At 42.5% G+C, this 26485-nt stretch overlaps 1 protein-coding gene across 2 annotated transcripts in view; it reads left to right on the top strand.

The window, feature by feature from the left end:
* Window positions 1-26485, top strand: part of LOC112253028 (cGMP-dependent protein kinase 1) — a 143618-nt gene that overhangs the window by 4383 nt on the left and 112750 nt on the right. The window contains exon 1 of one of the 2 annotated variants that reach the window (XM_024424887.2): window positions 19923-20629. The exons of the other annotated variant lie outside the window; for it this stretch is intronic. Coding sequence (XP_024280655.1) covers window positions 20325-20629 — 305 coding nt within the window. The 5' untranslated portion in view covers window positions 19923-20324. Of the gene's footprint in view, window positions 1-19922; window positions 20630-26485 lie in introns of those variants that run through there. 2 annotated transcript variants of the gene reach the window in all.

Here is a 26485-nt window from a genome sequence, read left to right as displayed (position 1 = left end):
TTAGATTTTTAATGATTTTTAAAAAGTTGCATGAAAGCATTTTTCAACGCCAATACCGATACCGATTATTGGAGGACCAAAAAAAGCTGATATCGAGGAATCGGCCAATTTTCATATATATATATTTGTAATAATGACAATTACAACAATACTGAATGAACACTTTTATTTTAACTTAACATAATACATCAATCAAATCAATTTAGTCTCAAATAAATAATGAAACATGTTCAATTTGAATAATGCAATTTGAAATAATGCAAAAACACTGTGTTTGGAGAAGAAAGTAAAAGTGCAATATGTGCCAAAAAAGCTAACGTTTAATTTTTTTGCTCAGAACATGAGAACATATGAAAGCTGGTGGTGCCTTTTAATTAACACAAGTCTTCAATATTCCCAGTTAAGAGGTTTTAGGTTGTAGTTATTATAGGAAATATAGGACTATTTCTCTCTATCCCATTTGTATTTGATATACCTTTGACTATTGAATGTTCTTATAGGCACTATAGTATTGCCAGCCTAATCTCGGGAGTTGATAGGCTTGAAGTCATAAACAGCTCTGTGATTCAAGCATTGCAAAGAGCTGCTGGCAAACGCAGGAAAGTTCTGTTTGAATGAATGCTTATCAGCCTGCTGCTGCCTACCACCTCTTAGTCAGATTGCTCTATCAAATATCAAATCATACACTTAATTATAGTATAATAACACACAGAAATACAAGTCTTAGGTCATCAATATGGTCAAATCCAGAAACTATAATTTTGAAAACAATACGGAACCGTTCCTTATTTTATCGAAAGGGTGGCAACCCTATGTCTAAATATTGATGTTACATTGCACAACCTTCAATGTTATGTCATAATCACGTAAAATTCTGGCAAATTAATTACGGTTTTTGTTAGGAAGAAATGGTCTTCATACAGTTCGCAACGAGCCAGGCGGCCCAAACTGCTGCATATACCCTGGCGCTAATGCTCTTTTGTTGAATCATCACATGTTTGGCGAAGTAGACTGTGATTCGATGACAAATTAACAGGCAACGCATTGATTAAATGCAATGCGGGACAAGCTAGTTAAACTAGTAATATCATCAACCATTTGTAGTTCAATTGTGATTATGTTAAGATTGATTGTTTTTTACAAGATAAGTTTAATACTAGCAAGCAACTTACCTTGGCTCCTTGCTGCACTCGCGTAACAGTTGGTCAGTCTGCCCCGCAGTCTCCTCGTAGATTGCAATGTAATCGGCCATAATCGGCATCCAAAAATGCAGATTACCGATTGTTATGAAAACTTGAAATTGGCCCTAATTAATTGGCCATGCCGATTAATCGGTCAACCTCTAGGCTGTACACACTTCATCAGTCTCTCATTCACAATTTGATAATGCCTCAAATTTTCCGGCGGGATCCCCTTTGTGTGGCCATAATGCCCCTTAATAAAAAACATGCCTTTTGCGGCCAGTGGCCATTGTGCCCTTGGGCTGAATATAATAATTATAAATCCCTTCTCCTGGCTGCATGCTTCAAAGCCCCTCTCACTCACATGGCTCTCTCAAATAGGTCAATTATTATTAGCCAATGCCCGTCACGTGATCGGGTCTGTCTCAAAGGCTACAAGTGAAGACCGGCACATCGGGGACACAACTGCGTGCGTCCTTATCCAATTCCAAGGCGCATATTGAAGATATTGGAAGAACTGTCTACATTTACTTTTTGTCAGTCAACATGATGAGTAGGCCTAATGAACAGTAAAAGCACTAGCCTATTTCAATTTACTCTCCCCCATAGTAGAAAAGTTGACCTATTCTATTCTGTGCGAGAAATAAATATTACAAACATAGTCTTGGACAGTTGTGTGATGCAATACATCCCAAATAAATACAACCACTTGAACCAAAAAACCTTTTTAAGCAATGAGGCTGAAGCAACAGTGTTTAGCTTAAAATGTTGAAAAATTATTAGGCTATTTCTTCATATTATAAGCACAGCAATGTGCACATGGCAGTAGGCTATAAGTCCGAATGTTCCATAGCGAGAAAACCCCATTCTCAAAAGTGACCACAAATGCGATTATGCATGTAATGCTTTTGTTATAAAGGTGTATTTTTATGGTGAAAATGATCTTCCCCAAACTTGAAACTCATGCGCTGTGTATGTACAGTATGCCAGTTAGGCTCTACAGCTGTTGTAAAGCGGATTAGTATGCTTCATTTTAAGAATTTATTAAGCCACTTTAGTTGTGATACAAACCTTATCAAAACATATAGGCCTATTGGCTAGGCTACATAAGGTGTGCAACTATGATTTGAAAAAGTTGCAAAAAAAGTCATGCGCTGTTTATTGCCTTACTGGACACAAGTTGGGCATCATTCACTAGTGATAATATATTATTCACAAGTGACAGGCTAATATTGTCACCCATCAGACGATTCTTGATTTAATCTTGTCTTTACATATACTAAATAGTATGTGTGAAATGTCTTTTGATTTAGAATGGACCATTATCCTACATCTGTCTCGAAACAGGGGAAGGGGAAAAATATAAATGTAATCTACTGTATGCACTTAAATAACAAATGGAGGACGCTTTCTCGTGGTTCATTTTCATCCAAGCCAGGTAGGCTATAGTCCTGTTTTAAAGAAAAGCAATGTGTTTAATAGTAGGAAAGTTAAGAAATAAATATAGTAGGCCTATCCTGTAGAAAGCTGATGGGGTCCTCTTCTTTTAATTGAGGCCATCACTCTGTTTTCTCACGCAATTGCATTGCCTGTAAGTAGTGTGCAATATGAGCTCATGGGCTCTCATGAAGTGTTTGATTAACAGAGTGCTGAGTACCAGGCAGTTAGTTAGTTTGGTGGGGTACTAATGACGATCAGCATCATCAGAACTTGGAGAAGACTAATTACCGTGACTAAATGCTCACATTACTTTAAGACATGAAGGTCAGTCAATCTGGAAAATTTCAAGAAGTTTGAAAGTTTCTTCAAGTGCAGTTGCAAAAACCATGAAGCGCTATGATGAAACTGGCTCTCATGAGGACCACCACATGAAAGGAAGACCCAGATTGACCTCTGCTGCAGAGGGTAAGTTCGTTGGAGTTACCAGCCTCAGAAATTGCAGCCCAAATAAATGCTTCACAGAGTTCAAGTAACAGACACATCTCAACATCAACTGTTCAGAGGAGACTGAGTGAATCAGGCCTTCATGGTTGAATTGCTGCATAGAAACCACTACTAAAGGACACCAATAAGAAGAAGAGACTTGCTTGGGCCAAAAAATACGAGCAATGAACATTAGACCGGTGGAAATGTGTTATTTTGGTTCTGAACCACTGTGTCTTTGTGATCGCAGAGTAGGTGAACGGATGATCTCCGAATGTGTGATTCCTATCGTTACGCATGGAGGAGGAGGTGTGATGGTGTGGGGGTGATTTGCTGGTGACACTGTCTGTTATTTATTTAGAATTCAAGGCACACTTAACCAGCAAGGCTACCACAGCATTCTGCAGTGATACGCCATCCAATCTGGTTAGCGCTTAGTGGGACTATCATTTGTTTTTCAACAGGACAATGTCCCAACACACCTCCAGGCTGTGTGCTGCATCAGATGACCTGATGACCTGGCCTCCAAAATCACCCGACCTCAACCCAATTGAGATGGTTTGGGATGAGTTGGACCGCAGAGTTAAGGAAAAGCAGCCAACAAGTGCTCAGCATATGTGGGAATTCCTTCAAGAGTGTTGGCAAAGCATTCCAGGTGAAGCTGGTTGAGAGAATGCCTAGACTGTGCAAATCTGTCAACAAGGCAAAGGGTGGCTACTTTGAATAGGGGGCGGCAGGGTAGCCTAGTGGTTAGAGCGTTGGACTTCATGCTCAAATCCCCGAGCTGACAAGGTACAAATCTGTCATTCTGCCCCTGAACAGGCAGTTAACCCACTGTTCCTAGGCCGTCATTGAAAATAAGAAATTGTTCTTAACTGACTTGCCTAGTTAAATAAAGGTAAAATTAAAAAATATATATTTTCATTTGAATAACACTTTTTTGGGTACTACATGATTCCACATGTGTAATTTAAGAGCGTTGATGTCTTCACTATTATTCTACAATGTAGAAAATAGTAAAAATAAAGAAAAACACTTGAATGTGTAGGTGTGTTCAAACTTTTGACTGAAACTGTATGTAATGTATTCCCTGTGAATCTGGTGAAGGTTATTTGTCATTCAAAGAAATTTGTCATTCAAGTTGCTTGCATTATTTACCATGAATTAGTATGAAAGTACTAGATTTTGACCACTAGATGCCACTTTTCCTGCTATACTGCCACGCTCTTTTATACATTTTGCTGGTCTCTTGCGTTTATTATTTAGATCACAACATTTCCTTAGCGACTTTGGATAGAAAACCAGTAGCTTCTGCCGACAATTCATACCAGTCTTCCATAAAAGCAATTCCATAAAAGCCTCTTTGTGTGTGCTAGATCATTCACGGTGAACAAGCAAACCCTTAAGTTACCACAGTTCGAATGGTTTCAATGTTATGGCCTATAATGCTCTTCAATGGCAACAGTCCCAAACGCACACTGTATATTGTTTTGCAACTGTAATGGTATTGGGCTGGGTTGGGTTTAATAGTAAATGTCACTAATCACACTATAGATGGAGCTGCTTTCTAGGAATTTTATTGAAAAACATACGACTGCCATGCAATGGTTTATAATTGTTTTTATTTTTTTAGGGTTGTCGCCACATTTTAGCCCCTAGCCCATTTCTCCATCAAAGTTTTGGGCTTGTAGCAAAATTCTTCATACAGTATGATAATCCCCCCCAATCTCAGAGATCTTCTATGTGTTGGACTATTCAAGGAGAGTTGGGGTTGAAGAATTAGGTTTCTAAGAGAAGGACAAACTGAATTGCTTTCATGGAGAACTTGCTTGAATTGTAATGATGGCCACACAATTTATTTTCATCATCAACAAAAGCTATTGGTTTTCTAAACAAAGTTGCAAAGAAAATGTTGTGATCTATCGGATGTTTGTAGCATTTTTTTCTATAGATGTTTTGGGGTTTGACTGCTCTGGGGGTTGATCACTTACATCTCGTGATCTTGACTTTTAGAGTTGCAGAATTGTGATTGGAAAGTATATACAGTGTTTTTGGCTTATAGCTGGCTGGCTGTTTTGATTCAAATAATGCATCCCGGCTCTGTTGTTTAATCTGCCGGGAAGAATTACAACAAGTACTGCATGCTGTTTCTAGAGATGGCAGAAGAGGCTCAGGGACTGTTCTTGACTACTGCCAAGATGGGGTGTTTATTTGTGCGCTTTACAGCAGCCGTGGCATCACCCTAGTGGGTGCCACATGTTCAGCAAAGGAGGACCAGAACCTACAGAGGAGTGGGTCCAATAGAGGAACTGACTATTAGAGAAGCAGACGTTGTGAACTGTTTGTCAGACTGTCTTTGTTTCTCTCTGGCTGTACCATCGATGCCCCCTCTCATGAAGCTACACTGCCTTTCCAATCCAAAATGCCTCAGCTCCCAGCCTTTAATCCCAAGCCAAATAGAGACATTCAATCTCCATCTGTACCATCTCAATTTAAATATGTTGTTTGTTTCGCTTTTTATGCACTTTGAGATTATTTAATTGAATGAAAAGCGCTAAACAAGTTAAATAAATTATTATTGTATTATTATCATCTAAAAATAAACTCAAGAAATAAGCAGAATGTATGAAAGAGTGTAGCAGTATAGTAGGAACCGCTGCATCTAGTGGTCAAAACCTGGTATATTCACACTAATTTATGGTAAATAATGCAAGTGACTTCAATGACTAATATCTCTGAACAGGTAAAAATGTTTTGACCATTTCATTTGATTTCTCATGTGTTCATTTGTAGGAAGAAGTTTGGTCCCGATCGGATTTTGGGTACTATATTTATTGAGTATTATCTGAATGCTATACATTAAAATGGCCAATTTAGATGCACTTAATTAGCTTAATTTCTAAGTGATCAAATTACATTTCAACAAAATAATGTTTCAGTAATGCCTATCTTACCTGTTTCTAACTACCTAAATTATTTTAGAACAATCTGAGATGGTGGGTGTTATGGCTTGCTGAAATGACATGGAATGACTCAATGCCAACATGATGTGCACAGTGAAATTACAGAGCCAAATTGTGTTAACATGAGCTAATTTGTGGCGAGACAATTTTGCACTGTCTCTTGTCATGGCTAATTTACATTACTGAAACTCAAGACTAGATTTGGGTTATTATCTGCCTACAGTTATCAAATACTAACCATTATGTGGGTCTGGATTAGATTGGAAACAGAACCCACTGCACAAGCAATAAAAGGCCAATAGAAACTGACTGTCAGGTAACCAGATAAAAGGAATTTACATTTTTACACAAACAAATTGCTCTGAAAGAACTAAATGACAAGAAGATGACAAGAGTGTTAATGAATTATACAGTGCTCTGTCAGGCCATAATGATCCTTCTGAAAAAATAAGAATAATGAAGAAATGTTTAGAAATAATGTTTTGATAACAAATGTTTTCAGGCCTTTAGGTCTGCTGGTGTTCCATAGCGATCAATGGGAAAGCTCAGTGATTTTCAGAAGTTAGGAACTAGTATCATGCCGATGAACAAAATTTAGATTTTTCCACAGTTTGCAAGGCAGCTGGCTCCTGGAAACATGTGCCACTTTAGCATGACGCCATTTGTCAGAAGACAATGTCATTATCCATAAATAGTAATGCCATGAAAGTGAAAAATAATTCCTTTCAAGTCTTCTGGTATTTGTTCTCTTCTATTAAGAAGAATACCTTCAGGGTTGCTGATACAGTAGTGGTCCAAGGCCACAGTTAGCTGATGAAAAGGATGGCATGTCTTCATTCCTGGTTAGAGGATGGGATGTGTGTTGTTATTTAACGGATCTGGCTTTGCCTACCTGCTCGTGGCTCTGCTAGGGGTCCGAGACTCTGAGACAGAGTGACCTCTATTAGTGTCAGAACCTGGCACCAGCCATCATCGGATTACAGAGCCTGGAGCAATGGATCCTGTTCCTATTGATCGCCATAGGAAAGGGCTGAGCTGGAAGTAAGGGGAGATGAAATTAAAAGCCTGTCTCCGACACAGAGTTGGTTTGAAGGGCATAGGGAGGTTGCAAAGCTGGGAGGGATGGAGGGGAAAGGAGGGGATGAGAGGAGGAAAATCAAAGGGAGAAACACATGTTTAATGTGTAATGTCAATTTGGCCATAAAGTATGTGGATGAAACTTCTAGATGTAGCCAGAAGGAGTATTGTCAGCTGCCATTTAGGTTATTATCTACTTATCTGGTTGCTAAAAGTTGACCTATTGACCGTCATTGTGGAGTAGAGGTGTACCTAATGCTTCATTGTCAAGTTTGCTTCATGCACAAGTTTTTAGACATTTTAGCAAAAAAACTAACAAAACTGCACTATCACATTTGCATAGGTATTCAGACCTTTACTCAGTACTTTGTTGAAACACATTTGGCAGTGATTACCATCCTGAGTCTTCTTGGGTATGATGCTACAAGCTTGGCACACCTGTATTTGGGGAGTTTCTCCCATTCTTCTCTGCAGATGCTCTCAAGATCTGTCAGGTTGGATGGGAACATTGCTGCACAGCTATTTTCAGATCTCTCCAGAGATGTTCGATCAGGTTCAAGTCTGGGCTCTGGCTGGGCTACTCAAGGACATGCAGAGACTTGTCCCGAAGTCACTCCTGCACTGTCCTGGCTGTGTGGTCAGGGTTGTCGTCCTGTTGGAAGGAGAACCCCAGTGTTCCTGAGTGCTCTGGAGCAGGTTTTCATCAAGGATCTTTCTGTACTTTGCTCCGTTCATCTTTCCCTCGATCCTGATAGTCTCACAGTCCCTGCCACTGAAAAACATCCCCACAGCATGATGCTTCCACCACCATGCTTCACCGTAGGGATGGTGCAAGGTTTCCTACACACGTGACGCTTGGAATTCAGGCTAAAGAATTCAATCTTGGTTTCATCAGACGAGAGAATGTTGTTTCTCTTCGGTCTGAGTCCTTTAGGTGCCTTTTGGCTTCCGTCTGGCCACTTTACCATAAAGGCCTGATTGGTGGAGTGCTGCAGAGATGGTTGTCCTTCTGGAAGGTTCTTCCATCTCCATAGAGGAACTCTGGAGCTCTGTCTGAGTGACCATTGGGTTCTTGGTCACCTCCCTGTCCAAGGCCCTTCCCCCCCGATTGCTCAGTTTGGCCGGGCGGCCAACTCTAGGTAGAGTCTTGATGGTTCCAAACTTCTCCCATTTAAGAATGATGGAAGCCACTGTGTTCCTGGTGACCTTCAGTACTGCAGACATTTTTTGGTACCCTTCCCCAGATCTAGGCCTCGAAACAATCCTGTCTTGGAGCTCTACAGACAATTCCTTCAACCTCATGGCTTGCTTTTTGCTCTGACATGCATTGTCAACTGTGGGACCTTATATAGACAGGTGTGTGCCTTTCTAAATCATGACCAATCAAGTTGTAGAAACATCTCAAGGATGATCAATGGAAACAGGATGTACCTGAGCTCAATTTCGAGTCTCATAGCAAAGGGTCTGAATACTTAAGTACATAAGGTATTTCTGTTTTTTATTTTGAATATATTTACAAACATTTTCTAAAACCTATTTTCACTTTGCCGTTATGGGGTATTGTGTGTAGATTGATGAGGATTTATAAAAATAAAAAATCCATTGTAGAATAAGGTTGTAACGTAACAAAATGTGGAAAAAGTCAAGGGGTCTGAATACTTTCCGAATGAACTGTATGTAGAGGGGTAAGGTGACTAGGCAACAGGATATAGGATAAACAGAGTAGCAGCAGCTTGTATGTGACTGGGTGTGCGGTTGTGTAGAGTGAGTATAAATGCATGTGCATATTATATGTGAGTGAACAAATGATGGAGTGTTTGGGTGTGATGTGTGTGAGTGTGTAGGGCCCTGTGAGTGTGCATAATAAAATAAGAGGTCATTAAAGATGCAAGGTGTACAGATAGTCTGTGTGGCTAATTTGTTAGCTATTTATCAGTCGTATTGTTTGGTGATAGAAGCTGTTCAAGAGCCTGTTGGTGTCAGACTTGATGCACCTGTACCTCTTGCCATGCAGCAGCAGAGAAAATAGTCTATGGCTTGGGTGGTTGAAGACTTTGATGAGTCTTTCCGGGCCTTCTTTTCACACCGCCTGATATAGATGTCCTGGATGGCAGGGAGCTCGGCCCCAGTGATGTTCTTGGCTGTCTGCACAACCCTCTGTAGCACCATGCAATCGAGGACGGTGCTATTGCCAACCGAAGCAGTGGTGCAGCCAGTCAATATGCTCTCAATGGTACAGCTATAGAACCTTTTAAGGATTTGAGGGCCCGTGCCAAACCTTTTCAACCTCCTGAGGGGGAAGAGACACTGTCACGTCTTCTTCACGGCTGTGCGTGTGTGTTTAGATCCTTTTAAGTCTTTAGTAATTTGGACACAGAGAAATTTGAAGCTGTCTACCTGCTTCACTGCCTCCCAGTCGATGTGGATGGGGACGTGCTCACCCACCCTGTTTCCTGTAGCCCACGATCAGCTCCTTGGTCTTGCTAACGTTGAGGGAGACGTTATTGGTCCAGCACCACACTACCAGGTTACTGACCTCCTCCCTGTAGGCTGACTCATCGTCATCGGTGACCAGGCCTACCACCGTCGTGTCGTCAGCGAACTTGATAATGGTGTTGGAGTCGTGCGTGGCCACACAGTTGTGGGTGAAGAGGGAGTGGAGGGGACTATGCACACACCCCTGTGTTAAGGGTCAGCGTGGCAGAGGTGATGTTGCCTACCCTCACCCTCTGGGGTCGGCCCGTTGGGATCCAGTTGCAGAGCAAGGTGTTCAGACCCAGTGTCCTAAGCTCGGTGACAATCTTGGAGGGGACAATGGTGTTGAACATTGAGCTGTAGTCAATGAACAGCATTCTCACAAGGTATTCCTCTTATCTAGGTCGGTGAGGGCAGTGTGGAGTGCAATCGAGATTGCGTCGTCTATGGATCTTTTGAGGCGGTATGCTAATTGGAGTGGGTCTAGGGTGGCTGAGATGGTGGAGTTAATGTGTGCCATAACAAGCCTTTCAAAGCACTTCATGATTACAGAAGTGACTGCTACAGGGAGGTAGTCATAGTGGCTTGAAGCCTCAGAGTTCTTAGGAACAGGAATGATTTTGGTCATCTTAAAACTTGTGGGGATTATAGACTGGGACAAGGAGAGGTTGGAAATGATTGTGAATATGCCTTCCAGCTGTTTTGCCCATGCTCTGAGAATGCACCTTGGAATACCTTTCGGGCCCACGTCCTTGCGGGTGTTGACCTAATTAAAGACCCTCTCACTTCAGCCTCAGAGAGCGACATTACCCAATCCTCTGGGTCGGTGACAGCCCTCACACCTGTCTCGATGTTGTTGTTGTCAAAACGTGCATAAAATGCATTGAGTTTGTCTGGTAGAGAGGCATCGTTAGGCAGATCACGGTTGGGTCTTCCTTTATAATCCTTAATGGGCTGTAGCCCCTGCCACATGCGGTGGGTGTTGGAGCCTGTGCAATATGATTCCACCTAATTCCTAAATTGTCCTTTTGCTCATTTGATGACTCTGCAAAGGAAATAGCAGGCCTTCTTGTACTTATTTCAGTCTTTTGCTGTAGCATATCACTTGGCCAGGACAAAGCTCTGTGTGCGGTAGCCCTGTTCTTTAGTTTAGCACCAACCACAGTGTTAATCCAGGGCTTTTGATTGGAGAAGCAGCAAACCCTCACCATGGGTACAACGTCGCTGATTCATTTCCAATGTCCCGAAAAACATATGCTAATCAACGCTAGCAAAGCAATCCGGTAGCATAACCTCTGATTCTGGCGACCATTTCTCAACTGAGCGAATAGTGGGTACTTTCTGTTTCAGCTTCAGCTTGTAAACAGGAAGTCAAAGTATGCAGTAATGATCTGATTTACCGAATGGCGGACAAGGGAGGGCCTTGTATGCTTGCTTATTATCTACTTATCTGGTTGCTGAAAGTTGACCTATTGACCATCATTGTGGAGTAGAGGTGTACCTAATGCTTCATTGTGAAGTTTGCTTCATGCACAATAGCAGTGGTCAAGGACTTTATCCCTGCTTGTGGCGTTGGAGACGTGTTGATGGAAGATAGGGCATCACATGTCTTAGTGACGCCAAATTAAAATTGCGGCAACCAGAAAGGCAGCCTCTGGGTATAGGTTTTCCTGCTTGTTTATAGCCTTGTGTAGTTTGTTAAGCGCCAGCTTGTTCTTTTTATTGTCCTGTATACAGCAGTCACTATGACAGCTGAAAACTCCCTCGGGAGATAGAAGGGTCGGCATTTGACCATCAGGTATTCCAAGACGGTTGAACAGTGGGTTGACACTTCCACCGCACTGGAATTAGCACACCACTTAGAGTTGATGAAGAGGCAAACCCCTCCCCTCTCGATTTCCCTGACTTCACTGTCCTATCCACCCGGTGAATGGAGAATCCATCGAGTTGGATAACCATGGGGTTATCTTGTCCGAGAGCCAGGTTTTTGAAAAGCAACGAATATTGCAGTTCCGAGAGTCCCGTTTGTAGCCAATCCGCGATCGGAGGTCATCCATCTTATTATCTAGTGACTGTACATTATCCAGTAGAATGGAGGGAAGAGGTGGCCGGTTTTCCCTTTGCCTTAATCTCACCAGGATCCCCCACTCTTGCCTCTGTAACACCGGTTCTTCCTCTTGGGTAGCCCGGAAATTGGGTTGGAATTACAGAGAGTCCAGGGCTGATGAATCGAAGTAGAAGCAGGAATTGGGGTAAGTAACTGCCGATCTAATGTTCAAGAGTTCTTGTCGGTTGTAAGAAACAATAACGGATACATTTCGTGAAAATAGAGTAGAAATAAATGTCAAAATACCAAAGTTGGGTCGGAGTTTGCAAAACAGAGGCCATCCAGAAGATGTAAATAATTCCTAGGGCCAGGAGTTGATGTGATCAGTGCCCTACTCCCTACAAATATAAAAGCATTGGTTTAAGCATGGGTTAGACTGAGTGTTCATCCACTATAATTCTTGTTCCAGTCTTTTTTCCCGTAAAGGGAAGTATTGGGATGCAGGGCATGTTTTCCTGGTCATATTACTTGGCCAGGAAAAATTCCTGTACCTAGAATGCCTCATACAGTTGTAGGATCTTAATTTGAGCCAGTTTGCTACAGCAGGAAAATAATCCTGCAGCCACAAGAAATGTGAATTATTGTGTGGATTATAATTATTGGACATTTTTGTAGGGGTTAATACATTTTTCTTAAGGGAAAATCAAGTCTGGAATTTCAAAGTGGAAATGGCAAACTTCAGAAGCCTTTTCAAACTTCAAATACACTACAAGTTTTACATTTCCTGGAAAGTTTCAGAAAAGTTATCCTGCAACAGGGTGATCAAATTAAGATCCTGAATGTGTAGGTCTGTAGGTTTGTGTAATATGGTCTTCAGTAAAGTATTTTGTTTACACTAATAGTTTATTTCCTCACAAATGACATCTGAAGCTAAAAGGGAAACGAGGACAAATTTGGCACTTAAACTGTTCCTTTGCATAAGTGATAAGCATTCTTGTTTTACCATATCATATATTATGTCCCAGTTGTTTAAACTTTGTTGTCCCTGAAGCACCCACTAAAAGGTTCAGGCTCTTGATCTTCAAGCCAACTCTCATCGCCACACTATTACAGCCAATATGATATATCACTGTCACCGTATCATAGCCAGTCTTACAGTGTGATAATAGAGCTGTAATAGCATTGTCATAGCACATAATAACATGATAAAAACAGCTGTTGAATGGTTGGGCAGCACAAACTCTTCTATCTAGACCTTTCGAAAACATGGAGAAGGATCCTTCAGACACAGTTTGGTGTGTGATCACAGTTTGTGGTCCTCAATAACTTAGTTTGTAGAGCATGACGCTTGCAAAGCCAGTATAGTGGGTTTGATTCCCAGGACCACCCATATGTAAAATGTATGCACGCATGAATGTAAGCTGCCAAAAGCATATATTATTATATATTATTATTATTATTAATAAAATATTATAAATAATATTATTAAGATATATATTACAGTTCAGCATGGTTAGGATCCAATAATGGGATTTCTCTAGATCATTGGTTTCCGAGTTTCATTGAACAAAAGTGTGTGTGCACCAGACATTCTATGAGCTGTCAGATATTCTCCCTAACTGCTCAGTCACTGGTATCACATACAACCACAAGAGGGCAGCTTTGATCTTTTTTTCAGGTCATCATACTGCCTGGTGACTGGCCATGGTGGAATGATCAGAGCTACAGCTCTTTCTAACCACAAATAAGATTCTAACCATTAACCCCAACCTTGACCTTAAGCCTGACACTACCACTAATTTAAGAATAAAAAGCTAATGTAGGCTACTTGTTTGTCATTAGTGACAAAATTACAATGGCGTTTCTGACATGACCATCTAGTGACTACCGTCCTTTGATTTTACAATATAACACATCCCTGCATTTTGATTTAACATAAACCCTCATCTGCATTTGCCTTCATCAGTGATGTAACGTCTTCTGGATGAGACCAGTGAGCATAAGGTCTAATGAAGTTCAGTGTGTTTTAGATGCATTAATGACATAACACAAGCGGACACCACAGCTCAGAGCGAAGACTGCAGATTAGATAAGGAAGGTGCTGGTCATTACCTCACCAGAGGGATACAGTTACCTCCCACTCAGGTCACCATCATCATCCTCATTATCACCCTCCATCCCTCTGCCTTGATATGGTGTAAATTAATCAAGACTTCTATAGCTTTTTGACCCCTTGTGCATCAGACATCTGAAAGGACTTAAAACGGTACACTACATGACCAAAAGTATGTGGACACCTGCTGATCGAAAAACTCATTCCACAACCACAGGCATTAATATGGAGATGGTCCCTCCTTTGCTGCTATAACAGCCTCCACTCTTCTGGAAAGGCTTTCCACCAGATGTTGGAATATTGCTACTGGGATTTGCTTCCATTCAGCCACAAGAGCATTACTGAGGTTGGGCACTGATGCTGGGCGATTAAGCCTGGCTCGCAGTCGGCCTTCCAATTCATCCCAAAGGTGTTCGATGGGGTTGAGGTCAGGGCTCTGTGGAGGCCAATCAAGTTCTTCCACACCATTCTCGACCAACCATTTCTGTATGCACCTCGCTTTGTGCACGGGGGCATTGTCATGCTGAAACAGGAAAGGGCCTTCCCCAAATTGTTGCAACAAAGTTGGAAGCACAGAATGGTCTAGAACATATGCTGTAGCGTTAAGATTTACCTTCACTGGAACTAAGGGGCCTAGCCCGATCCATGAAAAACAGCCCCAGACCATTATTCCTCCTCCACCAAACTTTACTGTTGGCACTATGCATTCGGGCAGGTAGCGTTCTCCTGGCATCCGCCAATCCCAGATTCGTCTGTCGGACTGCCAGATGGTGAAGCTTGATTCATCACACCAGTCCAATGGCAGTGAGCTTTACACCACTCCAGCCGATGCTTGGCATTGCAGGCTTGTGGTTGCTTGGCCATGGAAACCCATTTCATGAAGCTCCTGACTAACAGTTATTGTGCTGATGTTGCTTCCAGAGGCAGATTGGAACTCGGTAGTGAGTGTTGTAACCGAGGACACACGAAGTTGTAACCGAGGACACACTTAAGCATTCGGCGGTCCCATTCTGTGAGCTTGTGTGGCTGACAACTTCACGGCTGAGCCGTTGTTGCTCCTAGATGTTTCCACAAAAACAGCATTTACAGTTGACTTTAGCATCTCTAGCAGGGCAGCAATTTTACAAACTGACTTGTTGGAAAGGTGGCATCCAATGACGGTGCCACGTTGAATGTCAGTGAGCTTTTCAGTAAGGACATTGTACTGCAATGGTTTGTCTTTGGAGATTGCATGGCTCTGTGCTTTATTTTATATACCTGTCAGCAATGGGTGTGGTTGAAATAGCCGAATCCAGTCATTTGAAGGGGTGTCCACATACTTATTTATATATAGCATATTAGCAATATTGTAATAACGCTACATCTTTTGGAGTTGCTGCCGATCTGAGTTCTCTGGAACCCTCTTTCCGACAGCTAAAGGTTCGAAGCTTCTGCGCATGTGCAGAATTCTCTACTTTAAGCAGTCTCTCTTCTACTCATTCTTGTTGATGTTTTGTGGAGGTAAACCCAGGCCCTGCATGTCCCCAGGCACCCTCATTTGTTGACTTCTGTGATCGAAAAAGCCTTGGTTTCATGCATGTCAACATCAGAAGCCTCCTCCCTAAGTTTGCTTTACTCACTGCTTTAGCACACTCTGCTAACCCTGATGTCCTTGCCGTGTCTGAATCCTGGATCAGGAAGGCCACCAAAAATTCAGAGATTTCCATACCCAACTATAACATCTTCCATCAAGATAGAACTGCCAAAGGGGGAGGAGTTGCAGTCTACTGCAGAGACAGCCTGCAAAGTAATGTCATACTTTCCAGGTCCATACCCAAACAGTTCGAACTACTAATTTTGAAAATTACTCTCTCCAGAAATAAGTCTCTCACTGTTGCCGCCTGCTACCGACCCCCCTCAGCTCCCAGCTGTGCCCTGGACACCATTTGTGAATTGATCGCCCCCCATCTAGCTTCAGAGTTTGTTCTGTTAGGTGACCTAAACTGGGATATGCTTAACACCCCGGCAGCCCTACAATCTAAGCTAGATGCCCTCAATCTCACACAAATCATCAAGGAACCCACCAGGTACAACCCTAACTCTGTAAACAAGGGCACCCTCATAGACGTCATCCGGACCAACTGGCCCTCCAAATACACCTCCGCTGTCTTCAACCAGGATCTCAGCGATCACTGCCTCATTGCCTGTATCCGCCACGGAGCCGCAGTCAAACGACCACCCCTCATCACTGTCAAACGCTCCCTAAAACACTTCTGTGAGCAGGCCTTTCTAATCGACCTGGCCCGGGTATCCTGGAAGGACATTGACCTCATCCCGTCAGTTGAGGATGCCTGGTCATTCTTTAAAAGTAACTTCCTCACCATTTTAGATAAGCATGCTCCGTTCAAAAAATGCAGAACTAAGAACAGATACAGCCCTTGGTTCACTCCAGACCTGACTGCCCTCGACCAGCACAAAAACATCCTGTGGCGGACTGCAATAGCATTGAATAGTCCCCGTGATATGCAACTGTTCAGGGAAGTCAGGAACCAATACACGCAGTCAGTCAGGAAAGCTAAGGCCAGCTTCTTCAGGCAGAAGTTTGCATCCTGTAGCTCCAACTCCAAAAAGTTCTGGGACACTGTGAAGTCCATGGAGAACAAGAGCACCTCCTCCCAGCTGCCCACTGCACTGAGGCTAGGTAACACGGTCACCACCGATAAATCCATGATTATCGAAAACTTCAACAAGCATTTCTCAACGGCTGGCCATGCCTTCCGCCTGGCTACTCCAACCTCGGCCAACAGCTTCGCCCCCCCCGCAGCTCCTCGCCCAAGCCTCTCCAGGTTCTCCTTTACCCAAATCCAGATAGCAGATGTTCTGAAAGAGCTGCAAAACCTGGACCCGTACAAATCAGCTGGGCTTGACAATCTGGACCCTCTATTTCTGAAACTATCCACCGCCATTGTCGCAACCCCTATTACCAGCCTGTTCAACCTCTCTTTCATATCGTCTGAGATCCCCAAGGATTGAAAGCTGCCGCAGTCATCCCCCTCTTCAAAGGGGGAGACACCCTGGACCCAAACTGTTACAGACCTATATCCATCCTGCCCTGCCTATCTAAGGTCTTCAAAAGCCAAGTCAACAAACAGGTCACTGACCATCTCGAATCCCACCGTACCTTCTCCGCTGTGCAATCTGGTTTCCGAGCCGGTCACGGGTGCACCTCAGCCACACTCACTCAGCCTCCTCAGGAGGCTGAAGAAATTCGGCTTGTCACCAAAAGCACTCACAAACTTCTACAGATGCACAATCGAGAGCATCCTGGCGGGCTGTATCACCGCCTGGTATGGCAACTGCACCGCCCTCAACCGTAAGGCTCTCCAGAGGGTAGTGAGGTCTGCACAACGCATCACCGGGGCAAACTACCTGCCCTCCAGGACACCTACACCACCCGATGCTACAGGAAGGCCATAAAGATCATCAAGGACATCAACCACCCGAGCCACTGCCTGTTCACCCCGCTGCCATCCAGAAGGCGAGGTCAGTACAGGTGCATCAAAGCTGGGACCGAGAGACTGAAAAACAGCTTCTATCTCAAGGCCATCAGACTGTTAAACAGCCACCACTAACATTGAGTGGCTACTGCCAACACACTGTCAATGACACTGACTCTACTCCAGCCACTTTAATCATGGGAATTGATGGGAAATGATGTAAATATATCACTAGCCACTTTAAACAATGCTACCTTATATAATGTTACTTACCCTACATTGTTCATCTCATATGCATACGTTGATACTGTACTCTATATCATCGACTGCATCCTTATGTAATACATGTATCACTAGCCACTTTAACTATGCCACTTGGTTTACATACTTATCTCATATGTATATACTGTACTCGATATCATCTACTGTATCTTGCCTATGCTGCTCTGTACCATCACTCATTCATATATCCTTATGTACATATTCTTTATCCCCTTACACTGTGTATAAGACAGTAGTTTTTTTTTTGGAATTGTTAGTTAGATTACTTGCTCGTTATTACTGCATTGTCGGAACTAGAAGCACAAGCATTTCGCTACACTCGCATTAACATCTGCTAACCATGTGTATGTGACAAATAAAATTTGATTTGATTTGATTTGATTTGATTTAAGAGACAGTACTGTGCAGCCGTCTTCATCGACCTTGCCAAGGCTTTCGACTCTGTCAATCACCATATTCTTATCGGCAGACTCAATAGCCTTGGTTTCTCAAATGACTGCCTCGCCTGGTTCACCAACTACTTCGCAGATAGAGTTCAGTGTGTCAAATCGGAGGGCATGCTGTCCGGTCCTCTGACAGTCTCTATGGGGTGCCACAGGGTTCAATTCTCGGGCCGACTCTTTTCTCTGTATATATCAATGATGTTGCTCTTGCTGCGGGCGATTCCCTGATCCACCTCTACGCAGACGACACCATTCTATATACTTTCGGCCCGTCATTGGACACTGTGCTATCTAACCTCCAAACGAGCTTCAATGCCATACAACACTCCTTCCGTGGCCTCCAACTGCTCTTAAACGCTAGTAAAACCAAATGCATGCTTTTCAACCGATCGCTGCCTGCACCCGCATGCCCGACTAGCATCACCACCCTGGATGGTTCCGACCTTGAATATGTGGACATCTATAAGTACCTAGGTGTCTGGCTAGACTGCAAACTCTCCTTCCAGACTCATATCAAACATCTCCAATCGAAAATCAAATCAAGAGTCGGCTTTCTATTCCGCAACAAAGCCTCCTTCACTCACGCCGCCAAGCTTACCCTAGTAAAACTGACTATCCTACCGATCCTCGACTTCGGCGATGTCATCTACAAAATGGCTTCCAACACTCTACTCAGCAAACTGGATGCAGTCTATCACAGTGCCATCCGTTTTGTCACTAAAGCACCTTATACCACCCACCACTGCGACTTGTATGCTCTAGTCGGCTGGCCCTCGCTACATATTCGTCGCCAGACCCACTGGCTCCAGGTCATCTACAAGTCCATGCTAGGTAAAGCTCCGCCTTATCTCAGTTCACTGGTCACGATGGCAACACCCATCCGTAGCATGTGCTCCAGCAGGTGTATCTCACTGATCATCCCTAAAGCCAACACCTCATTTGGCCGCCTTTCGTTCCAGTACTCTGCTGCCTGTGACTGGAACGAACTGCAAAAATCGCTGAAGTTGGAGACTTTTATCTCCCTCACCAACTTCAAACATCAGCTATCTGAGCAGCTAACAGATCGCTGCAGCTGTACATAGTCTATTGGTAAATAGCCCACCCATTTTCACCTACCTCATCCCCATACTGTTTTTATTTATTTACTTTTCTGCTCTTTTGCACACCAATATCTCTACCTGTACATGACCATCTGATCATTTATCACTCCAGTGTTAATCTGCAAAATTGTAATTATTCGCCTACCTCCTCATGCCTTTTGCACACATTGTATATAGACTCCCCCTTTTTTTCTACTGTGTTATTGACTTGTTAATTGTTTACTCCATGTGTAACTCTGTGTTGTCTGTTCACACTGCTATGCTTTATCTTGGCCAGGTCGCAGTTGCAAATGAGAACTTGTTCTCAACTAGCCTACCTGGTTAAATAAAGGTGAAATAAAAAAAATAAAAAAAAGTACACTCAGTGTATGTGCTTTGATTGAAACAAAACACAGTTACTCTACAGTTTGTTAACACTATTTGCTCTAAAATTAGCACACTGTACATAGTTCTAAACATCATGGTACTTTGAAACAACACTGTACATAACTCAAGAAGGTCTACATTCATATTCCCATGAAAATGATTGAGATCAAATGGTTGGCATGGAAACGTTTCACAGGTACAACTTCAAGAATTATCATTCATGATTGATGATGGGAAATGTGATGGGAGGGTGACCTTGAAAAAAAGTTTTTACCTGCACAACAAATGGCTATAGCAGTCCACTAATAAATGACTTTTTTATTCATATTTTGGGGGGATTCTGATTTTTCGGGGGGGGCTGCAGCACCCTCAGCACCCCTACTTCCCCCGCTATGTATGTATTTCAATGACAACTTACCTTAGCCAAAGACTGGTCCAGTTCCCCTGTAAATGTTGTTCTCACAGGATTCACTCGTGTGCGCACAGGCTGCATTGTACCTCGGATTCCTGTAGGCGCCCTTCTCGCCTTGCGCTCTCTCCAGGTCGCAGTTTGACGCACTCGGGGAGGACCAGCCTGCCTGGCCACTGACACTCTCATCTAGACATATAAAGACAAACTTTACATTTCCAGACTGCGGTGCTCTCGGCGGTTCACCTTCAGTGTCGCCTCATCTACTGTATTTGCCTATTTGAAATATTCAAACTCTATCAACGGAGAGCAAGCCGTTTGGGAATCAAGGACTGGAGGGAGGATATATGTTTAAAGCTGTTGATGCGGGATACAGCTTTCAGTCAGGGTAGAAGAGGAGAAGGAATAGGCTACAGTATCAACTGGATAGCTTTGGATAAAGTTTTCTGAAGTTCCGTCTGGGATTAACATGGGTACCTTGCGCGACCTCCAATACGCGCTTCAGGAGAAGATTGAGGAGCTGCGGCAGCGGGACACGCTCATTGATGAGCTAGAACTGGAGCTTGACCAAAAAGATGAACTGATACAAAAACTACAGAACGAACTGGATAAATACCGGTCCGTTATCAAACCGGCCACGCAACAGGTCGTCAAACAGACCGAGCTGCACGAGCACCAACGAACTAAGAGACAGGCGATATCTGCCGAACCCACCGCATTCGACATCCATGATCTTAGCCATGTCACGCTGCCTTTCTACCCCAAAAGTCCACAGTAGGTGTACAGTTACAACAGGGGTGCCTGTTTCTGCATTACTGTATCATGTTTTGACGTTATGTGATACAGCCCCTGGCTGTGTTTATCCATTGTGCCCTCTTTTAAGTGTGCGTATGGCGCATCAGGTGTGAGATCTGTCATATTCTTGCCATTTCAAATCAAGGGTTTCCCACATTGAATGATTTTTCTTTTTGCACTTTGCCATTGCGTATCAAATGATATACCTTATTTGACTGTAATGGCTCAGTGAGTAAATTCTTTAGAAGCCGAAAGAAGAATGTAAAATAATTAATTAATTCATTCATGTATCCACCCAACCATTAATATTAAAGATGCACTATGCAGAAATGTGTCTGCTATTTCCTGGTTGCTAAAATTCTAATAGTTCGCCTATTTTCAGTTTATGACAAAACAAGCACGTATAGTGTAGAGAACCATTGTACCATCTAAACCGCTGTGAAATATTTGTTCCATATACAATAATATTGTATTTTTTTAGCTGTTTGAAGCTGGTGTACAAAACCGACAGTAAAAGAGCAAAAACAAAACAAAACTTAAAAACGGGAAGAATATAAATATTGCACATAGAGCAGATCTAATGCTTCTTAGACTTGCTTTCAATGAGAATGACAGCTCTTCAAGTCAAATTTCTATGTGAATTTTGTGGGTCCCCAAAAAGTTATGTATTGCATCTTTAATTCATTTTCGCTCTCTCTCGCTCTCTCACACACACACAAACACACCAGCCTGGCAGAGTCAGTCAGTAGGATATATGCAAATGTATGTGGGTGAGTACATAAACAGGAGAAAGATAGAGGGCAGAAAATACCAGCTTTATTCCAGTTTTTTTCTGTTGAATAATAAACTCATTTAGCTTTCTGTAGATTAATCATGTCTGACACCCAACAGATGCACCGTAAAGGGATTACCATGAATTCGACAGTCATTTACAGGCAGCTCTGTGGCAAATTCTGTGTAATGACACACAGTACAATACCGTAAAAATGTATTATATTGTAAAAAAGCAAATGCTACAATAATCGGAATGAATAAATGGATGAATGAATGAAATTCATTGAGGGGAGGGGTTTGTATTTCACAATATTTTTGTGTACTTACAAGGGATTGGTGCAAGCAGGTTGGCTACTAGGTAAAGTATTTACACATTACATCATGTTAATGAATTTTTGGTGTTTTATGTCACTTGCACTTCTAGAGGCTTTAGCAAACGCTTCCAAACTGGCAGCAACTACAGTGCAAAACAGACCAAAAGGATATGGGGAAAACCATTTAAGGTTCAAGACTAGCTGTCACTCCAATCTGTCCACTATATATTTTAAATTGATGGGGCACTATAAAAACATATAGTGCCTTCAGAAAGTATCCACACCTCTTGACTTTTTCCACATTTTGTGGAACATTTTGTGTCACTCACTGGTTTACACACAATTTCCCATAATGTCAAAGTGGATTTGTGTTTTTAGACATGTTTACTAATTCATGAATTACAAAAATTAAGCTGAAATATCTTGAGACAATAAGTACTCAACCCCTTTGCTATAGCAAGCCTAAATAAGTTCAGGAGTACAAATGTGCTAAACAAGTCACATAATACGTTGCATGGACTCACTCTTTGTGCAGTAAATCAAATCAAATCAAATGTATTTTTAAAGCCCTTCTTATATCAGCTGATATCTCAAAGTGCTGTACAGGAACCCAGCCTAAAACCCCAAACAGCAAGTAATGCAGGTGTAGAAGCACAGTGTCTAGGAAAAACTCCCCAGAAAGGCCAGAACCTAGGAAGAAACCTAGAGAGGAGCCAGGCTATGAGGGGTGGCCAGTCCTCTTCTGGCTGTAATAGTGTTTAACATGATTTTTGACTACATCATCTCTGTACCCGACACATACAATTAGGTCCCTCAGTCAAGCAGTGAATTTCAAACAGATTCAACCACAAAGACAAGGGCCACTTTCCAATGCCTCACAAAGAAGGGCACCTATTGGTAAATGGGTACAAATAAAAAAAAGCAGACATTGAATATCCCTTTGAGTATGGTGATGTTATTAATTGCACTTTGGATGATGTATCACTACACTCAGTCACTACAAAGATACATGCATCTTTCCTAACTCAGTTGCCGGAGAGGAAGGAAACCACTCAGGGATTTCACCATGAGGCCGATTGTGACTTTAAAACAGTTAGAGTTTAATGGATGTGACAGGAGAAAACTGAGGATGGATCAACAACATTATAGTTACTCCACAATAATAACCTAAATGAGTGAGTGAAAATAAGGATGCCTGTACAGAATAAAAATATTCCAAAACATCCATCCTGTTTACAATAAGGCACTAAAGTAAAATGGCAAACAATGTGGCAAAGAAATTAACTTCATGTCCTCAATACAAAGCGTTATGTTTGGGGAAAATCCAACACAACATGTCACTGAGTACCACACTCCATATTTTCAAGCATAGTGGTGGCTGTAGCATGTTATGGGTATGCTTGTCATCAGCAAGGACTATGGAGTTTTTTTGTTGTTGGTAAAAATAAATGGAATAGATTTATGCACATGCAAAATCCTAGAGTAAAACCTGATTTCCAACAGACACTGGGAAACAAATTCACCTTTCAGCAGGACAATAACCTAAAACACAAGGCCAAATATGCGCTGGAGTTGCTTACCAAGATGATTTTGAATGTTCCTGAGTGGCCTAGTTACAGTTTTGACTTAAATCGGATTGAAAATCTATGGCAAGACGGAAACAAATAAATACATTTTCCCACAATGCACCGTCATTTACAGTATGCTGCAGTAAATGGTTTCAAAATCAAATCAAATAATTGTATTTGGTCACATACACGTGTTTAGCAGATGTTATTGGGGGTGTAGTGAAATGCTTGGGTTTCTAGCTCCAACAGTGCAGTTATATCTATCAATTAATACCTAACAATTTCACAACAATACACGCAATAAACTCAAATCGAAAGTATAGGAATGGAATTAAGAATATTTAAATATTTGGACGACCAATGTCAGAGCGGCATAGACTAAGGTTCCATTATTAAAGTGGCCAATGATTTCAAGTCTATGTATATAGGGCAGCAGCCTCTAATGCGCTAGTGATGGCTATTTAACAGTCTGATGGCTGTGAGATAGATGCTGTTTTTCAGTCTCTCGGTCCCAGGTTTGATGCACCTGTACTGACCTCGCCTTCTGGATGATGGCGGGGTGAACAGGCAGTTGTTGTCCTTTATGGCCGCTTTGGCCTTCCTGTGACATTGGGTGTTGTAGGTGTCCTGGAGAGCAGGTTGTTTGCCTCCGGTGATGCGTTGGGCAGACCGTACCACCCTCTGGAGAGCCCTGTGGTTATGGGTGGTGCAGTTGCCGTACCATGCTGTGATACAGCCCGACAAGATGCTCTCAATTGTGATTCTGTAAAAGTTTATGAGGGTTTTAGGTGCCAAGCCAAATTTCTTCAGCCTCCTGAGGTTGAAGAGGCACTGTTGCGCCTTCTTCACCACGCTGTCTGTGTGGGTGGACCATCTATTTTGTCAGTGATGTGTGCGCAGAGGGACTTGAAAGCGTTCCACCTTCTTCACTGCAGTCCCGTCAATGTGGATAGGGGGGTGCTCCCTCTGCTGTTTCCTGAAGTCCACAATCTGCTCCTTTGTTTTGTTGAGGTTGAGTGAGAGGTTAATTTCCTAGCATCACACTTCCTCCCTATAGGCTGTCTTGTCATTGTTGGTAATCAGGCCTACTACTGTTGTGTCGTCTGCAAACTTGATGATTGAATTGGAGGCGTGCGTGGCCACGCAGTCATGGGTGAACAGGGAGTACAGAAGGGGGCTGAGCACACACCCTTGTGGGGCCCCCGTGTTGAGGATCAGAGAAGTGGAGGTGTTGTTTCCTACGTTCACCACCTAGAGGCGGACCCAGTTGCACAGGGTGGGGTTCAGACCCAGGGCCCCAAGCTTAATGATGATCTCGGAGGGTACTATGGTGTTGAATGCGGAGTTTTTTTTTACTGTTGTTAATACCTAAAATTACTGTATAAATTACACTTTCCCATTACGGTATGGGTTGAAATCTAGGATCAGTCAGTATGTGTAATATAATGTATAATGAACAAAAATATAAACTCAACATGTAGTGTTGGTCCCATGTTTCATGTGCTGAAATAAAAGATTCCAGAAATCTTCCATACACACAAAACGACTATCTCTCTCAAATGTTGTACACAAATTTGTTTACATCCCTGTTAGTGAGCATTTCTCCTTTGCCAAGATAATCTGTCCACCTGACAGGTGTGGCCTATCAAGAATCTTATTAAACAACATGATCCTTACGCAGGTGCACCTTGTGCTGGGGACAATAAAAGGCCACTCTAAGATGGACGGTTTTGTCACACTACACAATGCTATATATGTCACAAGTTTTGAGGGAGTGTGCAATTGGCATGCTGACTGCAGGAATGTCCACCAGAGCTGTTGCCAGAGATTTTAATCTTAATTTCTCTAGCATAAACTGCCCCCAACATAGTTTTCAAGAATTTGGCAGTACGTCCAATCAGCCTCACAACCGCAGACCACGTACGAGATCCTGAGGCCCGTTCATCCGCTGCAATCACCTCATGTTTCAGCATGATAATGCAAGGCCCCAATGTCACAGGGCTCTGTACACAAATGTTCCAGTTCTTCTATGGCCTGCATACTCACCAGACATGTCACCCATTGAGCATGTTTGGGATGCCATGGATCGACATGTACAACAGGGTGTTCCAGTTCCCGCCAATATCCAGCAACTTCACACAGCTATTGAAGGGGAGTGGTACAACATTCTACAGTCCACAATCAACAACCTGATCAACTCTATGTGAAGGAGATGTGTCGCACTACATGAGGGAAATGGTGGTCCCACCAGATTCTGACTGATTTTCTGATCCATGCCCCTACCTTTTTAAAATATCTGTGACCAACAGATGCATATCTGTATTCCCAGTCATGTGAATTCCATACATTAGGGCCTAAGGAATGTATTTCAATTGACTGATTTCCTTATATAAACTGTAACTCAGTAAAATCTCTGTCTCTCTACACACACACACACACACACACACTCCTCTTATTGTCTCTGCACACATGCACATACGTACAGTACACAATCAACACTCACCTCTCTCTCCAACAAACTTGTGTGTGGTCTCATGCATTTAGAGACACATTCCTTTGTCTAACATACCACTCAAAATCAATACACACCTCAAGATGGATAAGAAACATTTGATGCTTGTCTCTGGAAATCAAACCCTGAACAAAAAGGGTTATTGATGCTATAATTATTTACTGTCTTCAAAATTGAGTTGAGGTTTAATCAATTTAAAAAGCCTGGAAATCACTTACCTTGAGAATATGATTGTGGTGGTGATGATATGTTTTCTCAGATTTTCTGTATTCTGATAGGCTTATTAGATGTGTGGTACCTGTAGCTATAAAAGGTGTTTTAGTCTACATGAAACATCAAAGACGCATAGAAATCAGCTGAATAATAAGCCTTGCTGAGTGGCCAGCTGTGTCCATTGAAGCCAGATAAGAATGGTTCTGTCCTGGTGGCCTGCTGCACATGTAATATGATTTTAGGGTTTCATTGAGGAAGAGTCAACATGAAGGGAGGTTATTATTTGAAGAGGGAAAAGTATTTTTTCTTAGTTGTATCTGTCAGCATTGTGCAGCATATCACCCAAAGCCCCTTTTAATCCTCTGACCTCATTCCTTTGTTTTTCTTCAGTGAGGCACATTAAATTGGTTGTGTTGGTCAGCTGGGTATCTGTCCTGGTGCCAGATGAGGACAC

The sequence above is a fragment of the Oncorhynchus tshawytscha genome, linkage group LG06, assembly GCF_018296145.1.
Source record: "Oncorhynchus tshawytscha isolate Ot180627B linkage group LG06, Otsh_v2.0, whole genome shotgun sequence".
NCBI classification, from domain to species: Eukaryota; Metazoa; Chordata; class Actinopteri; order Salmoniformes; family Salmonidae; genus Oncorhynchus; species Oncorhynchus tshawytscha.
The sequence above is the reverse complement of the archived record's forward strand: the minus strand, read 5'-3'. Positions and strand labels throughout refer to the sequence as shown.